Source organism: Orbicella faveolata, unplaced genomic scaffold (genome assembly GCF_042242905.1).
Source record: "Orbicella faveolata isolate gen_17 unplaced genomic scaffold, um_ofav_v1 contig_27, whole genome shotgun sequence".
NCBI lineage: Eukaryota > Metazoa > Cnidaria > Anthozoa > Scleractinia > Merulinidae > Orbicella > Orbicella faveolata.
Genome location: NW_028301555.1, coordinates 7,200,206 through 7,224,870, shown reverse-complemented (window position 1 = coordinate 7,224,870; position 24,665 = coordinate 7,200,206). Strand labels below are relative to the sequence as shown.

Below are 24,665 nucleotides of genomic sequence, written 5' to 3'. Positions count from 1 at the left end.
CCTGGAGGTTTCCAACAGGAAGATTTCTGTCCTCTTTATGAATGATGGAATAAATATGTTGAAGTCTGTTGGAAATGAACCCTCTGTACGCTCCAGTTAGATTAGCTGCGCGAGATTGCTCCCAGCATCGTTCATCAATGCCCTTAGTGCTATGCATCCTGCCGTTCATTGGTTGATTGAGGGCCGCCACGCGTAACTGTGAAATAAATAAAAATCCATTAAAAAACATCGATAAAAAGGCAACCCTAATGATTAACCATGTACGTGTGGTATAAGCCTGCCTACCAAGTGTTCCTGCAGGAACGAAGAGAGTTTTCCGCATTTTGGCCGAGCGAAAATTGGGGCGAGGGCTCTGGACAGCAGGCACGTTAGTTTAGTGGAAGCAGCGCGGCCGAGTGGTCGAGAGGGAGAGATCGTGTTTCAAGATCAACATGCTCTCTTCATGATGGGAGACAAATAGTCTCGTTTTAGAAAAATCGTGAGCTATCCTGGTTCCAAATTTACTTCTACATTTAACTAATGAAAGAGGACAGCGAAAGGTCTCAAGGAGAGAATGGAAGTCATTTGCCAAAAGCTCATAAATCGGGCCTGAAGTCACTGAGCACGCACAGTGGTTGTTACGCAGCCGAGTGCGCGTCTCAACAAATGTCTGATTGACAAGTTTTATTCGCCAACTACTTCAGCCAAACCGGCCCTCTTCGAGTTCATCGACCTGTCCAAATACCAATCTTCGGCAAGGTGTGCAGCATTCTGCGCAACAGAAAGCCGACTTTTGCGCTGGATTCCTGTATTCAAAACTAGCTATATAAATACCTAAACAGCGACGCAACGGGATACAGAACCGTCTGGAAAGAACAAGAAGCTCACAGCTCGCCGTCAAAATGCGAAAAAATTGTAATTCATCTCGCTGGTACCTCCAGCTCCTCAGAAGAGCATTTGGTTACGTTAACGGTCTTTGTTTCCACCGGCCGTATTCTCGTTCAGCGAAAGAAATACGAAGAATGGTCGATGTCTGGCGCAATTTCCGGTCCTTTTGGAAATTGTGAATATTCAATCGGCACCATCATCTGAGAACAAATCTCTCCTCACATCATCACTCTTAATGTTTTTGGAAACATTATTCCTTTTTTTTTCTAAAGACGAGATTCACACCTCACAGAACACTAAGGGCACAACTATTGAATTGCCCCTGAGAACACTACGGCAACACCTAACCAAAGCTCCGCCGTCTGTCGAGCCCTTATCTGTCTCCCTAAGAAGGGTTTAAAATACAATTTCAGCCCTCAGAGACACTGTTGGTAATTTAGAGGCCGAGGTTACATAGTTTCAAAATTTAGCTCTGGCGACATACAACAATTGAAGGTCAAAATTGTTCAGCAGACAACTTACTAAACATAGATCAAGTTGTCTGCGGCCTGTCAACACAAAAAGGAGCTGCGCCAACAATCTTTATTACTCAAAAACCTTTAAAACGTTTTGCACAAGAAGAACACACAACTCTCAGAAACAAATGAAGATTTGCTTCGTAAACAAACTCAGCGGTGAGCTCGAGAGAGAGGTCATATCTTTCAGAGAACAAGTAATGGATTTGAAACAAAAACCTTCAGAAGTTCTGGTACCATTGTCTGCCAAATCCGCTGTGGAGCATGACCCAAAACGCCAACCCTTCACAAACACTGAAGAGGAACATGCCGAAGAACTTATTGTAATCTACCCTTAGAAAACCGTTTCTCTGTTGTTCAGGAGGAGTCTACTTTTCTCGTCGAGGGTCGAAGGGTTAACATTTTTAGTTTTAAAATTATAAGTTATAAGTAGCTCGCCGTATCAAATGGAACGTTCGCTAAAATTTGGTCAATCGAACAAAATCGAACGTTCGATTGACGAACGACCGACAGTCGTATTCAATCAAACGTTCGATTACCGAGCTCCTTTTTGTTTGATTTTTATGTTTAAATATTAACACTGATAAAAATTGAAGTAAAAAAAAAATGCCTAGATATTACCCTATTATCAAATAAGTGTATATTTTGCGAAAATTTTTTACGGTGAACCGTCCTCCTAATCGTTTATTAGCGATTTGATAGGACGATTGTCACATCTGCATAATACCCCAAAATGGCCACGTGGTGGGGGGAAATTTCTACTAAAGGTCGAATTACTGCTAGTGTGCAGTGAAACGATGTATTTCAGTATTTTACTGTCGTGTTGTTCTCTTGGACATATATGTAACTGAACATTGACATTCAGTTGGATATTTTGGGCGTTTTTCTATTAATCCCATTCAATTAAGATTGATTATGATTACTCCCGCGTGATCTACTTATCAAGAAATAGATTCCGAACAAAATCGGATCGGATTGAGTTCGATTGCGTTCACTTTTGTTCGCTTGGTTCTACTTGTTTGATAATCGAACTCACAATAGAACAGAACACGATCGAACACAATCGCACGATTGGTGTTCGATTGGGTTCGATTGAATTTTGGTTCGATTTTGTTCGATTAGATACGCCGGGAGTATTGTTTTAAAATGTGAAAGCTCGAAATATATGTTCTCTGCACCATTGTGCACAACATTAGGGACCTTAATAACATACGAGGACGGGACGGCCAGGACGAGAACGGTAGTGGACTCGAGAAACTCTCGCTAGCCCTGTCATGTCGCCAAAAAATAAAAAAATAAAAAATAAATAAATATGACATTGACTGTTCTATATCGTACCACACATGGCCCCTCTACGTGCTCAATCGATCTGCCATGGTCTGTCTTTGGTCCATGGCACCATGCGTGACAAACAAATTGCACCCTCCTAGATCCTATTTATAAGGTCTTATGACATATCGCGTTTTCCGTAGTATTGATTCATTTCGCGTTGGACACATATACGCAAAGTTTTACTTAAAATCGTGCAAATTTATTTTATATTATGGATTCGCCACGCTCGCCAAAGGTCTCGACACAAGCAAGTCAAAGGATACCGATGGATAGAATACCAGGCTCGAGGATTGAAGGAGGTCATAGCAATTGCTTTGGCAGAGTCTTTATGCTCATCAGGCAGATATGTTTGCTGATTTACAGGGAACACGAGAGAAGAGCGAGACGAATTCATTCAGGCTGTTACAAAACGAAGAGCTCGATAGAGGAAACGTTGAAAAAAGGGTCTTATATCTGATGGAACAAAAACCAGAAAGAAGGTTAGGTAATGTTTAATTTTGAAACGTGATGAGGTCACAGGAAAACCGGCAATTGAATAAAAGAAGTCAATAATTACAATGTTATAGAAGGTTATAGATAAATAATCAGGTCTGTGAGATATTAACCCTCAACATGGGACCCTCGACCCTCGACGAAAAGATGGAAACCCTTCAGGAGCCTAGACTGTTCGCTCGTTGAACGCGTGGATAGAATCGCGAGAGAACTGGACGCCAGCGCAAAACGGGAGACTTGACAAGGTAGGGGGTGGAAATTCTTCACCCCGCCCCCACCCCCGCGTGCTATTTGCTCGCTTCGCTCACTTTCTCTTTCGCGTACGTTGAAAAATGGAGAGGGTGTGAACAGTCTATCAAGAGCCTGGCCTTCAGAATAAGGAAAATAGTCTGAATAGATTGTCAATGGACTACAAAACCTTTGCCTCCAGCCATCGCCAATTCAGTCAACTCAACGCACGCCGTATTTTTATACGACTCCAATGGAAAGTACCTCAACATGAAGAAGATGTTTCCATCGAATAAAGACATTGAGTACTTCAGATGCCCCGCATTCGCTAATGCAAGGGCCATTCTCCATAACGATCTTTTGCCGAAGAACAGGAAACATATTAAGCCAAGACATATTCGCTTACTTGCCTCAAATCTGATAGCTGCGATTCGTGGAAGAACAAGGAAAATGAGACAGGTCAGATTACAGTCTTCACTACGGACTGTTTCACCAAAAAGGCTCATAAGTTATTGGGAGGCTTAAACTTTCTCTTAAGATTGAATTATGATACAAAGCATCCCCCACATTGCCAATCTTTTAGAGGAATATGCTGGAATTCTTCAAAGAATTAAAAACAATTTACGGGTACGATCAAGATAGCGATTTAGTTTTATTTAATAACAGAAGAATGCTCGTGGATAGCAAAACAGTTTATCTCAGTAAATGGGCAGAAAAAGGTGTTATTTCGACGAAAGACCTGTTAAAAGATGATGGAAGCTACCTCTCATTCCAAGAATTTTCTGACAAATTTGCATGCAAAACCAACTTCTTCCAATATTACTAGATCATTAACGCTATACCGAATCAATCACTATTAAAAGCGAGGCAAGTAGATTCGGTTGACAAACAGTTCTTTATAAGTAACGACCATTTTTTATTTCGTTTTAATAATAAACTGGGATCAACCTGGACAAAGCGAAATCACGAAACCAATTGCTCATTGACAAAATCCGGCCACACTAGGGGCCACACTGGTCCCAAAAGATGGAGTGAAAACCTTTCTTTACATGAAGATCACTGGGGAAAGATTTTCAAGTCTCTGAGAACAGTGAGCAAGAAAACGAAGCTAAGAGAATTTCAGTTTAAGTTTATTCATAGAATCGTAGTGACAAAGGGAGAACTATTCAAATATGGGATTAAACCAGAAGATGAATGCTGTTTCTGTGGGAAAAGGACTCCATCAACCACATCTTCATTCGCTGCTCTTTCACTAAGTCATTCATACAAAAAGTAACACTGGTTCAATAAAACAAATAATTCTCAAATCTCTCCAGCTACTGAGGAGCTGTTATTCGGCATTATCACTAACTCGCGCGGAAATAACAAGAAAAAGAAGTTTAATTATACAACACTATTCATGCGCTACTATACCTAAAGTAGTATGTTAAATAACAAGCCTTTCACTCTTCACGAATTTTTTGACGCAGTACAACAAAAATGCGGGTTTGAAAATTCCCCAAATTATTTAATCAGTAATTGGAAAACGCTCCTTTAATTAATATCTCTCCTATTTCAAAAAATATAAATACGAAATTGTTAAATAATAGCATCCGACTCCCATTAAGTTCAATTGGGGCAAAATAGAGAATTTTTTAGTTCTACTTGTACCCATAGCAAAAATAGGAAATAGTATATTAGTAGTAGTAAAAAGTATTGAACGGTATTCAAGTATACAATGTATTGTAAATAATGCTCAGTGTAGCCTCAACTACTGTTGGACATCTATTACAATGTTTTCAATGTACTGTATACAATGCTTAATGCAGTAGCTTAGTTAAAAAAAAAAATAGCATGAAAAAATACTGAACTGTATTCAGGTATACAATAACTACTTAATAACCGAGAGTGAGGTCGTTACGGGAAAATCTCAAACTGAGGTCTTGCCGTATTGACCGAGCGATAGCGAGGTCAATACGGTAAGCCGAGGTTTGAGATTTTCCCGTAACGACCGAACGGTCGAGGTTATTAAGTTGTTTATTATATGGCTCACGAATTAAAGAAAAAAAAATTATTCGAGCGGAAGTTGTCAATTTACATCCGGCGATGCGCGCGTTTACCGATTCATCCATCGTCTCAAACCCAGGGTAAAACTACACAGTCAATGAACTTTGCCACTGTATTTCTTTACGGGAAAAATGATTGTCACAGCCCTCAAAAAGGTATTTTAGTATCGTGGTGCCACAACTTGATGAGGGAGTTTTTCCAACTTTTGTGGCGAAACGTCAACGCATATAGAACTGAGACAGAAAGTGCTTCAAAATAGTCCAAACCAACGGTCTTTCGGTGAAAGAAAATACGAACGCTTCAGAATGCACTGTTCAGAATAACTCGATCTTCGCATTCGCTTTCGACAACATATCTTGGCCTTCTTCATTCTGGGACTTATGAATGAACTTTTCAAGCCTGTTGAACGTCTAAAACTTCCTGCAGGTATCAGAAACACTGCTACCGACAGAAACCACCCGATTGTTTACATCTGATGATCCTGGAAGCTGATTTACACTTGCTTGTGTTAAAGCGAGGGATTCTATTTGATGAGAACTGAAACGGAGTTCAATATTTCGGTAATTGTTGTGACTAAGATGATAACTTATAAGTTTCTTCGTGGTGTTCTGCTCAGGATACGTGACACATCTGCCGATGGTGTTTTTCACTTGGCGATTTTAGCTTTACTCAACACTCGGCAAACCTTGATTGTTTTTCACTAGTGCCCGCCAAGGCTACCGGTAAGTCAAAAACGACTTCTATACAAATTTTATTAAGGAAAAATCCCTAAACTTTTAGCTACTCGGAATTAAATTTACTTTTCTTACAGTTTTTAATCGGCTTTCATCGTTTCAATGCGCTTGAATTTTCCGAGCCGGGCTCTTCCTAATTTGCATAATCCGTAATCGGCCCGTGGGCATTACGGCTGCATAATGACCGCTCAGATCTTACAGCGGGACCATGAAGCCCCTAGTTGTCATTGTTACTTACGTACTGTCCTTGTAACTTGACGTTTGTTGGAGGTAGATTGATTCCAGTGGGAGCCTGCGAGAGAGAGAGAGAGAGAGAGGATGAACTTAAGTGCCATTTCAAATCCATTTTCTAAAAATAATACCGGGAAAATTTCATTTCATCTATATGAATTTCGCACAGATGGTTAGCTGCGTCACTTGATTACCTAATGCTGAAGTCGGGGTACATTATGCACTGCAGAGAACCAAAGACAGAGTGCAAGAAGCTCGAGAAGAGAACACTTTACAGAGGATCAGTAATATCGTATTGTGCGCAAAGTACAGTAAAAACCCTCGTGTACGAACCTGCTGGAAGAAATTTGCCATTTTAATACCCAAAAATATGAGAACCTGTTTAGCCAAGCAAGATCAAGCAGGTTCTTATATATGGGTTACAGTTTAGCCATGAACCCTGTAATCAGTTGTGCTCGGCTCATCGTAATACAGTTGTGAATAAATATTGCATATTAAAGGATGGCGCAGTGGTGAGAGAGCTCGCGTCCTATCAATGTGGTCCGGGTTCGATTCTGGCCCGGTGTCGCATGTGGGTTGAGTTTGTTGTTGGTTCTCGCTTTGCTCCGAGTGTCATTCGTCGGGTTCTCTGGTTTTCCTCCCTCCACAAAAACCAACACTCCAAATTCCAATTCGACCAGGATAGAGGACCCGCATGGAAACCAAGTAAGGCTGATGTGGCTTCCTCACTAAATATTATATTTATTTTAAACTAAAAATACCTTCGTAGAGATCACTTTGGTCGTTTTGGAAGTTTCTGTGGGAGCAGCGAAGATGGTAGCACCAAGCTGTGGATGAATGGCAGAGAAAGACCTTACATGTACATCAAAAGCGACTTTTAAAGGTCGTAGATGGTCAAAATAAAGGGAGAGGAAGGAAGAAGAAGAGGGAAAGAAAAAGAAAGACGTAGCGGAGGGAAAAAAGGTGGAGGGGCGAGGAGGGGAGACGGATAAGATAAATATATTTGTCAAACCAAGGGGAAAAAATAAAGCTTGTTGCCACAGTCATCACTCTTCAAAACTCCCTGACTTTTCCGTTATTATTCCGTGATAAAAATCAAATTTCCCCTAACGAAAAAAATACAAAAAATAAGATCTAGTAGCAGCTCCTAGCTTCAACTTACAGTCGTCCTTTCCACTCGTTCGTTAAGACTGATAAGTTTTCAACAAATTTTCCCGCTTCATGAGGAAAAATATCGTTGAGATCACATTGACCCCGAATGTCTCCTCCAGTCTTCAGGGGTATCAAATCAGCCGTGTTAAATTATTTCATTTTTTCCCTGACTTTTCTTGAAAATGTCATTGTTGCCTGACTCAAAATAAAATTCCCTAACGTTTCCCCGGCCTTGAAGAATTTTTTCCTCTGACCATTTCCTGACCTGTGTCAACCCTGTCAAAGAAATGAGATGAGGGGGACGAGTACAGGGGGAGAGGAGAGAGAAGGAGAAGACGAAGGGGAGAAGAAAGCGGAGGCGGCGGCTGTGGGAGAGGATAAGGAGAAGGCGGAGGACGGAAACATCTTAAACGTCTGTTTTCTTGAGCTCTAGAGTTTAAACACAGCGGTTAGACACTTGTTTATTAAACTGCCTCATCTGTCTTACCGTTATAGTTCTCCAGCCTCTGTCACCTCTGATGTACAGCAGCTGATCCGAGATAACGAACGCCAGAGTGCCTTGTTTGACTTTCTCTAAACCCCGTATCAGAGTTTGTTGTGTTTCGAATATCAGTACCTGCAAAAAGGTCCACACAAAATAAAACAGAAAATATGAAAAAGAAAAAAAAGCAACAAACAAATTAAGAAAAGGTCATGAGTTTGTCTTGCGCAAGGTCAACAATATTTAGAAAGTCTAAACACGCGCAGATATGGGTAATTGTTTTCTTTTCTAATTCAGCTAAAATCCAGTTGAGTATTATGGGTCTTTTGCCAACAGGCAAGGTATTTGGACCTGCACTAAGAAGTTGTCGCATTAATGAAAGTCAAACGCGAGTGTCCTCCATCACATCACAAAAAAAGTCTTTGTCTTTCGCTTGTAGCGTCTCCTATTGCTGCTCTAAGATCGAAACGTTACGTTACTTCAAAGGTTCTAGATTGTCTGTTGTCACACCTTGCACACGGCGACTACCCCCGCAGTGCGAACGGCAGTCAAAACCGAGCTGTCTTGCCGAAACGACACGATGAGACTTTCTTTGCAGCTAACAAAAATAAAGACAATACTTCTAATACTTTTTTCGAGAATTCTGGGTTTAATTTGACTAGGAACAACATCTCTTGTTCAAAATAAGACAGCTATTTTCCGACCTGGGGACATTCGAATTGCGCGTGAGTTGCTGGACGAGGGCGACGCGTTTTTCACGCCAAATTAAGAGCTTGGAGACACTAAATGTTTCATATATTCCACTTCTTAATATTTTTTGTTTGATGTGGTCATTGCCGCGCCAGTCGTATGTAAGGTAGTCATAATGAGTAGCCTCTCTGCTTTGATGTGCGTATAAAGAACGTTTCGTTGGTCTTACCCCAGGGGAGAGCGGGCTCATCCCCGGATCATCTTTCTGCGTTATTTCACCATCAGTGTCTCCTGGCGGACCGGGAGGTCCTGGGGGTCCCGGCGGGCCAGAGACGTTGCTATCTTTCCCTGGGGTACCAGGAGTTCCGGGCGACCCGGGTAGTCCCTGTGGAAGACAATGAAAATCATCAAAAAATGGCACTACTATGTCTCAAGAAATACATCAAACACGACAGAAAGTGTTTCATCACAATTCCAAGCAAGAAGAGAGTTGAAATTAGGGAGCGCAGCGGAGTATTGTTGACCAACTTTGAGGTGTTTGGAGACGTGATGAAAGACTTCCTCTTTTGTTTGATACATCTCGTTTATCGAAAGTAAAACTAAGGTGTAAATTGTGATGGAGAGATAAGAGCATCAAAATCAATGGTAATGAAGATCCGGAATCCAAACTAACGTCACACTTATGATATAATTTAATTAAACGTGCTGGATTCTAACGGAATGCATTTCAAACGTCTACATCCTATTAAATGTTTTACTCCAGTATCATAATGTGAAAGTTCTGTTAACGTTCTGTAGTTGAGCAGTAAACAGGTCTTAGTTTTTATCCTTAGTTATTCACTTAAGCCTTAAAATGACCCGTCTGTAAACCAATTTTAGTTAGTTTGCTTCCTCAATAAACGTTTACCCGTGAGTGTTAGCAGTACGATCACTGTCACTTAGATATACGGTAAGTGACTGACGTACAAATTATGATACAACAAATTATGACAATTCTGTATTTCTTTGTTCTTAATAAAAATACCCACCGGTGGCCCAGGTTTTCCAGGAGTTCCCTGCGTCCCCTGCGGTCCGATGGGTCCTTCAATAGATTTCCCCGGCTCGCCCTACATGGTAAATGATAACTGGAAGTCAACTCGTTAATAGGTATTCTCTATACAAGCACTTCAACAAAGATACGCATACAACGCTAAGATTCAATACTTGATACTTGGCGTTCTTAACAAGACTTGCATTAGGGTCGAACCCTGTTCAGGGAATAGCAAGCGTTTTCTTGCATCTTAATCTCACTCAAACCCCTTAAAATCGTATGGTTTGAAATGAAATGCAACAAAATGAAACCGGCAATAATTATGCATGACAAGAAAAAACCCTAAAGATCTTAGAAGAGAAAGTAGGATGGCCAAAACAATAAAGCAGGATTGGAAAGACGGTTTGGTTTGATTTCATTTAAGAAGTATATTCTTTTGCTATTTGCGACAGAATTCTGCCAGCAAATTTGATTTACTGATTCTCAGAGACACGTTGTGAAGCATACTGCTTAATAGCTACGTTCAGCATCAGTTTCAAAAAAAAGCTCTGTGTGGTAAAAGACGAGTGGTGTTAAGTACCAAAACTACGCTACAATATGTCACATTTTTAATGAACTTTCCTCAAAAAACGTTTTACCTTCGGTCCTACCACGCCAGGCTCTCCCTGTGAACAATAACACAACATTTTGATTTAGAAACATCAGCAAGACAAATGGAACACTGATGAAAATGTCATGAACAAATACACTTTACCTTCCTCCCCGGTTCGCCTTTAAGTCCAGGAAAGCCTAAGCCGCCTTGTCCACCCTAAATAATAACAATAAAAAAATTACATATATTACAGAAAGAAAACTTTCCTCGCAAAAGTACTTTTAAAGATAGGTGAAATGCAAAGAATAAAAGACTGAAACTGGTTTGAAAACTAAACGGGAAAGAATAACAGGACATCAGCGACAGCAAGAACAACGACGTCAACGAGGATAACATATAATTCATTTTCCACACATATTTTAAAGAGAAGAGCAGATCTCCGCAAACGTTTGTTTTTGATAAATTAACTCTAGTTGCATTGCGAGTAGCGCGCTACTTATTTAATATTAAATGTCAGACAGCAGAGCCCCACCGCATGCTAAACCAATTAACCAAACTATCGACCCACCAACAAACAAGCAAACGAACAATAGCATTGTTGTTTCTTTCATGAAGCCTACCTTACGTCCTTTAGTTCCATTCACTCCATCTTTCCCAGGTTCCCCGGTCTCTCCCGTCAGTCCGGTTTCTCCGATCTCGCCCTTCTGTCCTTTCTGTCCCTCAGGCCCATCATTTCCAGAGACTCCTGCCTCACCGGTTACCCCGGGAGGTCCCTGAGGACCTTCGGGACCTTCAGGGCCCCTTAGGCCTTGGACCCCGGGCTCACCTTTGGCTCCTTTTTCACCAGTTTCTCCCAGCTCTCCCTGAAATGACACCAGGATTCATTCCTTAGAGTCTATCTGTAAGACGTTGGTTCTTCGCTCACAAATAGGGTTTTAGGGTGTTAGGATATTAGGGTATTAGGGTATTGGGGTTTTAGGGTATTAGATTACTTGGGTATTAGGGTTTTAGTGTAGTAGGGTATTAGGGTATTAGAGTAGTATGGTTTTAGGGTGCTAAGGGTACTAGGGTATTAGAGTATTAGGGTATCAGGGTGTTAGCGTATTATGGTATTATGGTATTAGGGTATTAGGGTTGGGGGTACAAGGGTATTAGGGTGTTAGGGTATTAGGGTACAAGGGTACTTGGCTATTAGGGTTTTAGGGTGTTAGGGTATTAGTGTATTAAGGTATTAGGGTTTTAGGGTGCTAGGGCACTAGGGTATTAGAGTATTAGGGTATTAGGGTGTTAGGGTAATAGTTACTAGGATATTATGGTATTAGGGTATTAGGGTTAGGGGTATTAGGGTACTAGGGTATTAAGGTATTAGGGTATTAGTCTACTTGGGTATTAGGGTTTTAGGAATTAGGGTATTAGTGTGTTAGGTTATTAGGGTATAAGGGTATTAGGGTATTAGGGTGCTAGGGTATTAGGATACTAGGGTATAAGGGTATCACTAAAAGTTCGAATTCTTAACAACTTAATAAACAAAATAGTTTCTACGCAATGGAGAACGACAATGTTGTCGGACAAATTTGCCTGTCAGAAGTTCACTTAAGGTCATTCCCCAGTATTGCAGTGCGCATCCCTACTGCGCATAATTTCACGCGTGATTAGCGCGCGCGCATTAAAAAATGGCGGCTTTTTTTCACGGCTGGACCTCGCCATAGAGGAAAATCGTCATTTTCTCGCAAACGAGTATGGTGACCTATCATTTTTTTCTGTTGTTTTGAATTGAGTAACAAATTTCACTGTGTAAAATAAATATGGACCAATTCTCAGTGTAGAACAAAAAACAATCGTCGGAAACGTGAATTTAGCAAGCAATCGTGACTACAATCATGGTGCTATTATAACGATTTATTGGGTATAAACAAGGTGCTGTTGCTCCTAAACGAACATGGGGACCCCTCATTTTTATTTCAAAATTTAAGTTCCTATACTATAACCAATCAATAGGCAAAGTTTCAAAAAATCTCATTGCAAGTTCTATTTCAGTGGAATGACCTTAAGTTTGTAGTTCGGTACAGTTTTATCCAATTCCGCCATTCATCCTCTTTCCGTCGTATTCAAGTTCTTCTTTTGTCGTTTTCCGTCGTTTTAGATCATTTAAAAAAGACCTCAATTGAGGATTAGAGCAGTTCTGGTGCAACAAAAACTGTTTTCAACATGGGGATCTAACTTGTTTCATCTTCAAGTTCTTAGTATCTTACCTTACTTCCTGCTATTCCAAGATCTCCCTTTTGTCCCTGTGTAAATTGTAAATCTTTTCTTAACCTTAAATAGTCAATAAAACACCTCAGGATCACAACAATCTCTGTAGTTTTGGGTGTTGTGCATCTATGAACTAAAAGATGACGAGGGGATAAAATTCGCCCGTGTCACAACCGCACTCTCCGATGTTTTCATTTGGAGAGAGCGGCTGTAACACAAGCTAGGATAACACTCAAAAAACCTTCATTGGCGGTTACTAGCACATTTTCGTATTCACGGTATTGGAGTGGAACTACAATGGGGGACAAAACTCTTAGGACAATTAACACGCTATGCCTTAATTTCTCCTCCTTCCCCCCTCGCCCCCAAGCAATGTTGTAGTTTGTGCAGCCCTGTACACTTTAGCCTGTCCTCAAAGTGTTTCGTCATCCCAACATTGTTTGGAGGGGGGAGGGGAGGGCCATTCTCGGTATCCACATGGTTAGAGAAGTGCATATTACGCTACATCTGATTATTTGATAAGTTAAGGATGTGGAAGCAAGGTTTTCCATAACTGTTCCAAGGATTTTTGTCCTCCATTGTAGCTTGAATGGAGGCTAATGCGCAGGAATATCATTAAAAAGAGATTAATCCCATTTGAGAAAGACTCCCCGCATTAGCCTCGATTGCAAGCTAGTTCCAGTCCAATACCGAGAATACGAAACTGGTCTATTTACTGTACTCTACCAACAAAAACGACATAACAGAACTGTCATTAAGAACTATTTCCTAGTTTTCCGAATTAGTGCGATTTTTCCAATAACTGTTCAAAAGAACGCTCTCGCAGTTGATGTTTACTTCACGATTGTTAAAGAAGCAATCTTGGCCTCCGCCTCTTTCTTTCATACGACGTATTTGAGAATGCACACGTCAACATTATGTTTAAACTGTTGTTCAGTCAATTATTCAACAATAAACAACAATTCATACCTTTTCACCAAATCCTTGCTCTCCCTGCAAAACAATAACAACATTAAGTTTACAATCTACAATTTCTTTAAACAACACACTTGTTTGCTAAATAAATACTTTGTGCAGATAAAGGTCTTTAATAAAAGGTTTCACCCAGACGAAAGATTTCCCTGTTTTTTTTTTTTAATTCAAGATCCAAATAAACAAAGCTCGCGAAGTAGAAGAAACAAAAAGACTAAGGACAAGTTTTAACAATTAGTCATACACAGCAGTTCAAAACATTGCGTATATATTTCTGGTGTTGTAGGTCACTTTTCGACTTTAAGGTCACTTAGCATCGCTTGACTCCCCGCCGTCCTCTCTCCTCCGCAGAGGCAAAGAGTGTTTTGTTCGGCAAATTTTAATAAGCATGATAAGACACAACTTTTAGCAAAGTTTTAAAAAAATCTGTACATGGAGTTCAGAGCCACCTTAAATTTTAAAAAAAATAAGGTGACTTTGAACCCTATGTACAGATTTTTTTTAAAACTTTACCAAAAGTTGCAGCTTATCGTGCTTATTAAAATTTGATAATATAAAAAAAATTTCACCATGCCGTTTTTGAATTATAATCCCCTAAAGCTGAAATTAAGGGTGTTTTTAGCAGGTCATACCATTGCTATGGTAACCTATTGTGTCACGAAAATGATAACAATGTGTTCACCAATGATTGGGCAGTTTTTTGATACCAAGATTGTAGCATCAAGTGATAAAGAGTGGTTGTAATGACCCATCCAAGTCTAACTGCTGGAAACTGTTTTGAGCCACCTTAACAGCGAAAAAGAAGCGCGAGGGCTCTGGACAGAATCAAAGACTGCGTAATCGGAAAACAAAACCTCATAATAGTTCTTACACGGTCATCCAAAGGTCGTTTAAGGTAACACTTACCTTTTCTCCTTTGATTCCTGATGTTCCGTTTTCACCTTTCTCTCCCTAACCACAAGAAAAGATAATCCAGTTAACAATTGCCTGGCTGCTTCAGCCGTGTAACAACTGACTAAACTAGTGCAGCTTCTCTTGAAAATAAGGGTTTGCTAATTTTATAAATTAAATAACCCAGAAAACTGCTTCGCTAAATCTCTTTGACATTATGCATCATTTCTATACAGGTGACGTTTTGTATGGCTTTGTTGCGTTAGATTAGTAAACGAGTGATGCACGCGTAGCTGAGAGAAAAATCTGAAAAACTGTCCCTTATTGTGAACTGATCTTTGAAAGTTTAAAGATTTAATGACGACTTTTTTAAAATTAAGGGTTCTTTTACAAACACTTCCATACCTTTAAACCTGGTTCCCCGATTTCTCCTTGGTCACCCTACAAAGGGAGAAAACGCATGAAACAAACAACAAACGAACAAACAAACAAACAAACAAACAAACAAACAAACAAGCAAAAAAACAAACAAACAAACAGACAAACAGACAAACGACAGACAAACAATGAAACAAAAGTGATATTTTTTCTTAGTGGAAGTAACGAGCGAACCTTCTCTCCTTTGGCATCGCTTCCGTTACCATTCACACCTTCTATTGATCCAATGGCTGCTTCTTCTCCGGGATCACCCTGAAATATAGCAAAGTCTAGAGAAGATGAAAACCTACGCAGTTATGTGGCTGTAACTTGCGCCTAAGTTTCAGTCGCATTGGTCAAACGACGTATGCCTTCGCAAGCTCGATTCCTGCCCGAGGGATAACCGACCCGAGGGATAATTGATTCGAGAGATAACCGACCCGAATGATTCTATTTCGCTCACGTAGCACAAAAGGGATCCTGTAAGGCCCAGGTCAAACGCCGAACTTGACATGAGACAAACTAAATAGCAATTTGAGTCAATCCAAACGGGTAAATTTCAGTCAACAGTTAGGTCAAACGTCGAACTTAATTCGATTTTAGATTGACTAACACGCTCTATCCGTCTGCTTCAGACTTTCTATCTTAGTAAACTGTTATGCTGGGCTGTGATGACTGAAAACGTTATGACATTGAGTCAATTACAGCATTCGATGTTACCTTTACTCCGGGGAACCCGGGAGGTCCTGGAGGTCCGGGTGGACCCGGAGGTCCCGAGCTACCTTTAAGCCCGGGGAATCCAACTGGTCCCTGCGGCCCGATTTCTCCACGAGTTCCTGGTGGTCCCATAATGCCCTGTGACAGAAAAGAGCAAAGATCTGAGTCTGCCGCTGAAATAGTGATAATGCCTTCGTTCGTTGCTTATAAAGTAAAAATTTACATAGATTTGCAGCAATACCGTAGAGCATAACCATTCCTTGTAACAATTAAGTTTCTTATAAAGTCTTGAGGCTGACACAAGTGTCGTTGCCTAACTCCAGTTTTTGTAGCATGAAATGACTACCCCTTCTGGATAACGCTCAGCTGATCCATTACATTTAACTTCGTAACATTTTTCGGAACTATTTGCTGGTAAAATGGATGAATTATTTTAGAGTTTAGAATCTTGCCTAAGAAAAAAAGACGAAAACTGTCGTGTCGTTTTTTGAATACTGCCACTGAGCTCGATCTTCACTGTTATAAATACCAAATTTACCCGCACCCATTACTACATGTCTTGCTGATTACTTACCTGAGGGCCAACCGTCCCATTGACTCCAGGTTCTCCCTAAAATGAACAAAAAAGCAAACATCAAGGACACCAAATCTAATAAAATAAGGCGGTTGTAAAGTTTCTTCAATCGTTTAATTGGCCATTGCACTGACAGCCTGCTATTTTCTCGCATTTCTTCAATTGTTGGATACGTGAAAGAAATTTCGGGAGAACTGGACGAGAGCGCCAAAGCAGAAACATGAGAGAATGGGAAGAGGAGAGCCCGTCCTCGCACACACCCCTTCGCGCTCCGTGCTGGCTGTTTCTCTCACGTTTTTCTCTTGCATTGAAAAACTGCGATCCAATTCATTTGGATTACGCGAGAACAAGCAAATTCAATAAAGCATATAAACAAAAATCACCTCTGCACTAACTAAACCAGCAGTTTTAATTTCTTGAATCGTTTTACGATCAACAAAAGTAACTGCGTACCTTAGCGCCGAGATTTCCTTTTAATCCCGGAAATCCTACTTGTCCACTCGGCCCAGTGCTCCCCTCGTCTCCCTTTTCGCCTTTGAGGCCTGGTTCTCCGGCGGCACCCTGTACGGAGAAAGGTCATTAATTTAAAACGAAAAGCTTTCTAGGAATTAAAACGTGAGGATGTAAAGATGATAAAACAAAAACAAACCGTCAAAACAGACTACGTTTGTGTGAGCTCTTAATGATGAGCTCGAAATTTAAAGCAGTTCCGAAATAAAATTTACTTTTCTGCGGTTGACTTGAACAGATATAAGTATTAAATCTTATTGATTAGCCATACAGACAAAATATTCCTCAGTGTATAGCTGTCGTAAGTGTTCAGCTCAACTGAGGATTCTGAGGCACGGAAGGAGCTTTTGAGAGCGAAGTGACTTGCGAAAGTGAGTAAAAAAAAGGTCCAAAGCGCTTCAGATCAATGACATTTGATGTGGTTGTTACTGAAAAAGTAACTTTACCTGTTCTCCTTTCTTTCCTGGAAATCCAATATCACCAGGATCACCCTGAAAAAAAAAGAAGAATATTTTTACTTTCCGCCACACTTTATGCTCTAAAGATGATTTCCAGTCCGTATTGCGCACTCTCGAGAGTTTGTTTACGTGTTTTGTTTTGTCTCATGTAAGACATCACAAAAAGTAAACATTTCGCAACTACTTACATGAAGTAAAGTCAAAGTTTAAAAAAACCGCCATTATGGATGCGAAGCGGTCGAAGCTTTATGCTTCGTTCTTTCTTATATCACTTGATGAAAGAGCTTTGCAGCTGTAAAAGTCGATGAAGCTGTTGGAAAAATAATTTGAAAGGCTTTCAATATAAGGTATGTGGTTCGTAACGAACAACATTGATTCGCATTCCATAGAGTGAGATTTATTGTGTAGAAACATTAGGGTGCTGAGACTGCGCAGTACGGACTGGAAATCATCTTTAACATCACTGCTCCCAGCGAGATGCAGGACGTATGTCATATAAGAACCCAGTAAATGACCTAACTCACCCCAAGGTCTCTCGCACTTCAATGGTTCGAGCTTTCGATCATTGGAAGCACCGGGGCTCGACTCATGTCGATGGCTCGGATTTTTTCCTTCCCTCAAGCTCATGACAAATTTAAACATGGTTACCCGCTATCTTCGCAGCTACAACAAAATGTCGGTTTTGCAATGTTTTCATATGACAAATATATTTACCTTGTCACCTTTTTGCACCCTTATTTGTGCTGATGATCCGATAGCATCAGTCTCCTAAAGCGAACAACAAAAAAATTGTCCAGGATTTAACGGAATGTTAACTTAATGTATTTTAGACCTTTATTTTTGAAAGGACGCTCCAGAAAACCCCCGCTGGGTGATTGGAGGCCTCCCCTTAAAATACTAATTTATTTTTATTATTATTATTATTATTATTATTATTACTATTACTATTACTATTACTATTACTATTACTATTATTATTATTGTTATTATTATTATTATTATTATTATTATTATTATTATTATTAACTGATATCACTCTTAACGAAGAAGTCAGAGCCAAAATCTAAAACAAGTTTTAGCAAGCTTCACGTGGTGTGTTATGGTGGAAACTTTCAAATAAACACATTTTCACGCGGCTAGGAGAGCTGACAGAGCCAATAACTAAACTCCACTAGTTAGAATCAAGAGAATATCAAGATAAAACGAACAAATCCTTCACGAAAACATCCACGGAACGCGCGAGTAACTCCTGCGGAAGAACTGGGTATCATATCTAAAATAACTTAAGACGGTTTACTTTAGGTATAAGGCCTATATGGGGGATTCACTCTCTTATCTTGATCTTCTCTTGGTTGAAATACATTATTGCGGTTCCAGTATCCTTAAGCACTGGGCAAAGTCAAGTTTTTAATATAGTTTTTTTTTTTACAGATTGTTTTCAGTCATAAATTTAAGTTGTTCAAAAAATTCCTTATTAACCAATTGCACGGGACGTTAGTAAATAACGGACCTCGGTCTTTTCTGAATGACCTCGCCGCTTCGGATCCATACTGTCAAGACCCTGGGCCAATATTCTTCTTCTCTACCCCCATGCTTTGTTAACAAGATACTCACGTGAAATATATTTCTGATAAAAAATAAATAGGGTTAAAAATGAAAATGAGGTAATCTGCACGAACCATTATGCCCTTCGGGCCGGGCGGTCCGGGGGGCCCGGGTGGTCCTGGGATACCTTCTCCTGGCTCGCCCTAAATAAACAGACATTAATTACAGGTAAGTCGAAATTCAAAGAGAGAAACAAACAAACAAAGCAAACAAACACAAGGTTATCATGAGCAAACATGGTTCAAGAGCAAACACAAGGTTATCATGACGGTAGAACTGTTCACAATAACTTCATTACTTACTGAACACGACGTGGAAGTTTTTGTGTTCTCATGTTAAGCGATAATTTTCAGAAGTAAATTTAACTGGACAGACTTAAAAAAGTAGCATTTTGGTAAACGAAGGTAACGTTTAAAGGTGCACCGCATATGTCCTTTCTCGTGAGTTAATCTGGACCGAATTGAAACTTAGAAGTATGGGTTTTTGTGGAAGAAGGAACAGTGAAAATCCGTAAAAGCACCGTCGAGTCAAGCGTGACACAAGGACAAAGGTGTGACAAGACTGCTCTTGGCTTCAAAGCAGACTCGTCGCTATCACGCAATCTTTCTTCAAAATATTGCGTGACAAGTTGAAGGGGAGGGCCAAAAATTTACCAGTCTATGACTGTTATGTAGTTACCAACTTGAACTTGATCAGGAACTTACAAAGAAACTCCGATATGCAAAAAAAATTGCCCTTACCTTTTGTCCATCGGTTCCATTTTTTCCAGCATCACCCTATAAAGTATTAGATTTTAGCAATCAGGCCCTGTCCGCACTCCGCGGGAGAAATTTGAAAACAAGCTTTATCTCTGCGGTTAGACCTACTATCCACACTAATCCGTCACGAAAACGGAGTTTTCGAAAACGCTCTTGAAATCGGAGGAATATCAAAAAAATCTAAAACGCATCAAAACGCCAGCTTTGTGTTTTAGTATGGACAGAAAACATTTTGAAAACGGAGCTTTTTGAAAACGATGACGTCACGATAATCACGTGATTTCCCTGACCGAGTTTTCCTCAAACACAAATCCAAAATGACCGCTGATTCTTGCATTTTCAAATTTCCCGACGGAGTGTGGAAGGGAAACATTGGATGAGTTTTCTGAGCGAAGACGCCTTTTCAAATTTCTCTGGCGTAGTGTGGACAATGCCTTAGTTGGTCTCAACATGTTAACACATTTGATGAAGAAAACCACAGGAATCAGTGCAGGACACTTTCTGGTCAATAGTCGGGAAATCTGGAGTCTTGTGAAAATGTGTTTATACCTTGGCACCTTTTGTTCCCTTTTTTCCAGGAAAACCATATTTTCCGGGCTTTCCCTAAAAAATAAGTAGAAAATAAGTTGAACGTAAGCCTGTCTGGTGAAATATTCACTATTTTTAACTGACGCAGATTTAAACGCAGCTTTCTTTGTACATCGTCGTATCATGGATAACCACTGTATCATTTAATCAAATTTCACTCGCTGTTTTACCGATTTGTTGGCCTTTTATATTCAAAAAGTTCATTACATTGAGTTTTACCATTTCGGGATTCAATGTCTCGTAGTTCATACCTCGTCGCCTTTGGATCCCGTATCGCCCTTCTCTCCCGCGGGACCCGTGGGTCCAAGGAGGCCCTGCAATAAGAGGGACAGAGATTGTACATTGCAAATCATCATACTTTAGTTGATTATCTTGGACAAATTGGATTCGCGTGTAGAGGACATGCTGTGTTACAACAAGCTTACATTTGAGAAGGAAAAGACACCGTATTTTAGATTCTGACCAGTTAAACATGTAGTTAAACAGGCAAAAATACCCGCAAAAAATATGTTCTTACGCACAGAATTGCAGTTACATGACATTGTTATAACGCATCCAGAAAAGTTTTGAGAAACGTGAAACTAAAGCTTTGAAGAGAACATCACGTTAATGAACAAGCCTTCAGGAACACAAAATAGAGCTAACCCACCAAGCTACTTGCTGGCTATCGTGAAAACTACCGCGGGAAGAATAAAATCTGGACTCGGAAGAGAGATGGAAAATCGAGTCTGTAGAAGAGTCTTAAGCCCGGGCCAAACGACCGCAACATTGTTGGGCGCAACATGTTGCGCGCGTTTGGCCACACTGTTGCGACATGTTGGGTGCCGTTGGCTCAAACTTAACCATTTTTAAACTTGAGCCAACAACACCCTACATCTCGCAACACGTCGCAACAGGGTGGCCAAACGTTGTTGCGATATATTCCTTGAAATTTTGCCATGGTTTGCCCAGGGCTTAAAGTATGTAGCGTAAAAGGATGACACTAACCTCTCCCGCAGGCCCTCGCGTGCCTCGTTCGCCTTTCAAACCGGGAAATCCAATTGGTCCTGGTTTTCCAGGAGCACCCTAAGGATAAATATTCATGATAATCAATGACCATATGTTGCATACTAACCGTGGAATACCATTCATGATTAAAGATTAAAGATTAAAGATTAAAGATTAAAGATTAAAGATTAAAGATTAAAGATTAAAGATTAAAGATTAAAGATTAAAGATTAAAGATTAAAGATTAAAGATTAAAGATTAAAGATTAAAGATTAAAGATTAAAGATTAAAGATTAAAGATTAAAGATTAAAGATTAAAGATTAAAGATTAAAGATTAAAGATTAAAGATTAAAGATTAAAGATTAAAGATTAAAGATTAAAGATTCAATGCACAATGGATTTTCAGCTTTCTGTTTGGTTGTGAAACACACATTAAATGCAATCTTTGATGTTTAAATGTTAACATTGCTAAGGAGAACCGATACATTTAACCCATGCAGAAACAGATCAAGTTGCTTACCTTTTTTCCTGGGAACCCGATTCCTCCTTCATCGCCTTTGTCTCCCTGCAATGACATTAACAATTCCTTCAACCATGAGGATGACTACTTGACACGTTTTGTTACATTAACAAGTTACGTGCTTGCTCGAACTGGCCTGTATATCACGAAAATTTGTCACGCGATGTTGCATTTGCAGAAGCAAGCGGTGAAGACGTGACATCCCTAACTTCTTTTCATTTTTGCCCCACACCTCAAGCTCGCTGAGCACACATTCTGACATCGCGTGACACAGACTGCTTTAATCTTTAATATCTCAATCAAAAGGCAGAGACCTAGGAAATAGGGGTGAGGTCCTCGTCCCGGACCTCTACGTTCCACGACTCCACGATGACAGAAAATCGCGAACAAAAATATCTTACACTCGCCCAACATGGATACCTGCAATGTAGTCTGATAAAAGGGGTTTATAGGGATTTCTAATTCATTTGATTTTACCTTGGGTCCAGGTTCTCCTTGTAATCCCATCGCGCCATCGTTTCCTTTTTCTCCCTGTCACAACAAGCAAGGTTAATACACCTTGTGCAATTTATAAATTACAATTTTTCATCCCGAAATTTAGAGGGAGTACTAGTGAGTGATCATTAGCTCTCAAAATCCTCCCTAAAGGATAATCCTTTTGGTGTAACAAGAAGATACGAGACGCGAAACGGACTCTGGAAGAAAATTGCAAACGCCATAGCTGGGTAAATTTTACTTCCCACCAGGCTCTTGTTCCCGGATTCAGGGGCTGAGGGTTGAAGGAAAGGAGGGTTGGGGAGGGGAGGGTAGAAGTTTCCGCTTTCCTTTAACCACCGTCTAACTCCCGAGCGCCCACATTTCCGAACGGAAGCCTGATCTCGGGCTTATATTGAACCAATCCACCGGAATATTTCGATAGCTCATTTTGAATGAAATTTATGCCATATACACAAAGTACCAGTGTCTACCTTTTCAGTTTTTGACGGGACATTTGGACCGGGAGGTCCCGGAAGGCCTTGGGGGCCAGACTCCCCAGGCTCACCCGGTTCACCTTTAACGCCATCGCCTCGGTCGCCCTAGCAACACAAGAAAACAAAATCAACAAAAACATATGACGTCTGGTGACGTGAGCCTTATCACCAGCCTACTGATGCATGCGTAAATTTAGAAGAATTCTAATCACGTGTTCTGGATGTAATAGCCACTTTTGTTTCGCAAACATCACTTGATTGAACTTGGCCAGTTATTTTAAGAAACTTGAGGAATGACATTTACGTTCAAAATAAGCCCAGTTTTAAACCTATCCTCGTATAATAATATTTCCTTATTGACTGAGTGGGAGAGGGTAAGGTAGGTAGGTAAAGTCTGCATGCGAGCCAAGTGGCCCATCAGGCCGGAGCTTATCCTGGTTTCTGTAGCATGAAGCGACTAGGAGTATTTCTACTCCCCCCTGGATGGGATGCTAGTCCATCGCAGGGTCACCCCCAGCATTAAGTTCGCCGGTACCCATTTATACACCTGGGTGGAGAGAGGCACTGTGAGAGTAAAGTGTCTTGCCCAAGAACACAACACAATGTCCGCGGCCAGGGCTCGAACCCGGACCGCTCGATCCGGAGACGAGTGCACTAACCATGAGGCCACCGCGTGGGAGAACCGGAAGGTAAAATATTAGCTACTCGCCCAGCGAGGTCCGTTAGGCCTGACCGAGAGCCAAATATTTTTCCGTCCGGCCCGACCTCAGTCAATAAGCGTTTTATCATATGGCCATTTTGTTTCTGTCATTAACTTGCATCGATTTTGCGGGACCGTACGCATTTCTAGTAGGGCCGTACGCGTGTTTCACTTCGATGCGTACGGCCCTCATACGGGACCTTTTATCTTATTCGCCATTTCGACATCCCCCGTAATACATCTTGTTTGCCCCCCAAAATTTTGAAAAGCATTGTCTTCAGTTTCTCTTGGGACGACTGTTATACCCAGGAGAAATGGGAAACAAAAGTTATGCAGAATTTTGGGGGGTAAACAAGCTGTATCATGGGGGATATGGAAATAGCGACTAGTTTTCCAACGAAATAGTCAGGGGGGCCGTACGGGTCATATGATAATTATCTGCAATCACGTTCGACGTTTAATGGCGTCACTAATCAAAGCTTAATGGTTGTTTAATCGATGTTTCACGATTCATACAACAGTGCTCACCTTTTCTCCTTTCCCACCTTCCTCTCCGGGGATACCCTATTGGGAAGAAAAACCACCAGCTTAAAATCAAGTGATATTCAGCATACAACGCAATTACGGATTTTTTAACCCAGTTGTTCAAAGCACGATCGAGGTAGTCCGGGGTTGCGCTAAATCTTTTATTACAGTTTTAGGAGTTATTTCAAATACTATGTTTACTCTGACTGACCTCTAAGGCTCTAACAATACCTCAGAACTGATCGCTGGCTACAAGAAACACACAAAAGGGAGTATTTTTGGTTAAACTAAACGGCTCTAAAAAGTCACATGTATATACCATCATATACCTGTGTTCCTTTCTGGCCCTTTTCTCCCGTTTCTCCGGCAGGGCCTTCGGGGCCCACGTTACCCTACAAAACAAATAGTGAAAACATATAAATAAAAAACCAAACAAACGAACAAACAGCGACAACAATCATCACCGATGAAAGCTATTGAGCAGTACTTTCATGAGGTACTGTTTACCATGCTGTACAAGGTGGTTTTAACTTTTAAGTCTGTGGATGAAACCCTAGTGTGTGACCATTCAAATGAAAGCTATTGAGCAGTACTTTCATGTGGTACTGTTTACCATGCTGTACAAGGTGGTTTTAACTTTTAAGTCTGTGAATGAAACCCTAGTGTGTGACCATTCAAATGAAAGCTATTGAGCAGTACTTTCATGTGGTACTGTTTACCATGCTGTACAAGGTGGTTTTAACTTTTAAGTCTGTGAATGAAACCCTAGTGTGTGACCATTCAAATGAAAGCTATTGAGCAGTACTTTCATGTGGTACTGTTTACCAT

The 24,665-nt window shown here is 40.5% G+C and overlaps 1 protein-coding gene across 2 annotated transcripts in view; it reads right to left on the bottom strand.

Annotated features, from left to right (window-relative positions):
- LOC110049470 (uncharacterized) overlaps positions 1-24,665 on the bottom strand; it is a 64,146-nt gene that overhangs the window by 4,088 nt on the left and 35,393 nt on the right. For both annotated transcript variants that reach the window (XM_089296578.1, XM_089296579.1), the window contains 29 exons: positions 24,167-24,229; positions 23,841-23,876; positions 22,610-22,717; positions 22,119-22,172; positions 21,642-21,686; positions 21,121-21,198; positions 20,385-20,447; positions 20,095-20,148; positions 19,528-19,563; positions 18,862-18,930; positions 17,897-17,950; positions 17,171-17,215; positions 16,668-16,775; positions 16,215-16,250; positions 15,644-15,778; positions 15,119-15,196; positions 14,912-14,947; positions 14,522-14,566; positions 13,613-13,636; positions 12,643-12,678; positions 11,011-11,253; positions 10,553-10,606; positions 10,437-10,463; positions 9,797-9,874; positions 8,998-9,153; positions 8,085-8,213; positions 7,207-7,272; positions 6,453-6,506; positions 2-196 (listed from right to left, as the gene is read on the bottom strand). In XM_089296578.1, coding sequence (XP_089152704.1) covers positions 2-196; positions 6,453-6,506; positions 7,207-7,272; positions 8,085-8,213; positions 8,998-9,153; positions 9,797-9,874; positions 10,437-10,463; positions 10,553-10,606; positions 11,011-11,253; positions 12,643-12,678; positions 13,613-13,636; positions 14,522-14,566; positions 14,912-14,947; positions 15,119-15,196; positions 15,644-15,778; positions 16,215-16,250; positions 16,668-16,775; positions 17,171-17,215; positions 17,897-17,950; positions 18,862-18,930; positions 19,528-19,563; positions 20,095-20,148; positions 20,385-20,447; positions 21,121-21,198; positions 21,642-21,686; positions 22,119-22,172; positions 22,610-22,717; positions 23,841-23,876; positions 24,167-24,229 — 2,205 coding nt within the window. The remainder of the gene's footprint in view (position 1; positions 197-6,452; positions 6,507-7,206; positions 7,273-8,084; positions 8,214-8,997; positions 9,154-9,796; positions 9,875-10,436; positions 10,464-10,552; positions 10,607-11,010; positions 11,254-12,642; positions 12,679-13,612; positions 13,637-14,521; positions 14,567-14,911; positions 14,948-15,118; positions 15,197-15,643; positions 15,779-16,214; positions 16,251-16,667; positions 16,776-17,170; positions 17,216-17,896; positions 17,951-18,861; positions 18,931-19,527; positions 19,564-20,094; positions 20,149-20,384; positions 20,448-21,120; positions 21,199-21,641; positions 21,687-22,118; positions 22,173-22,609; positions 22,718-23,840; positions 23,877-24,166; positions 24,230-24,665) is intronic.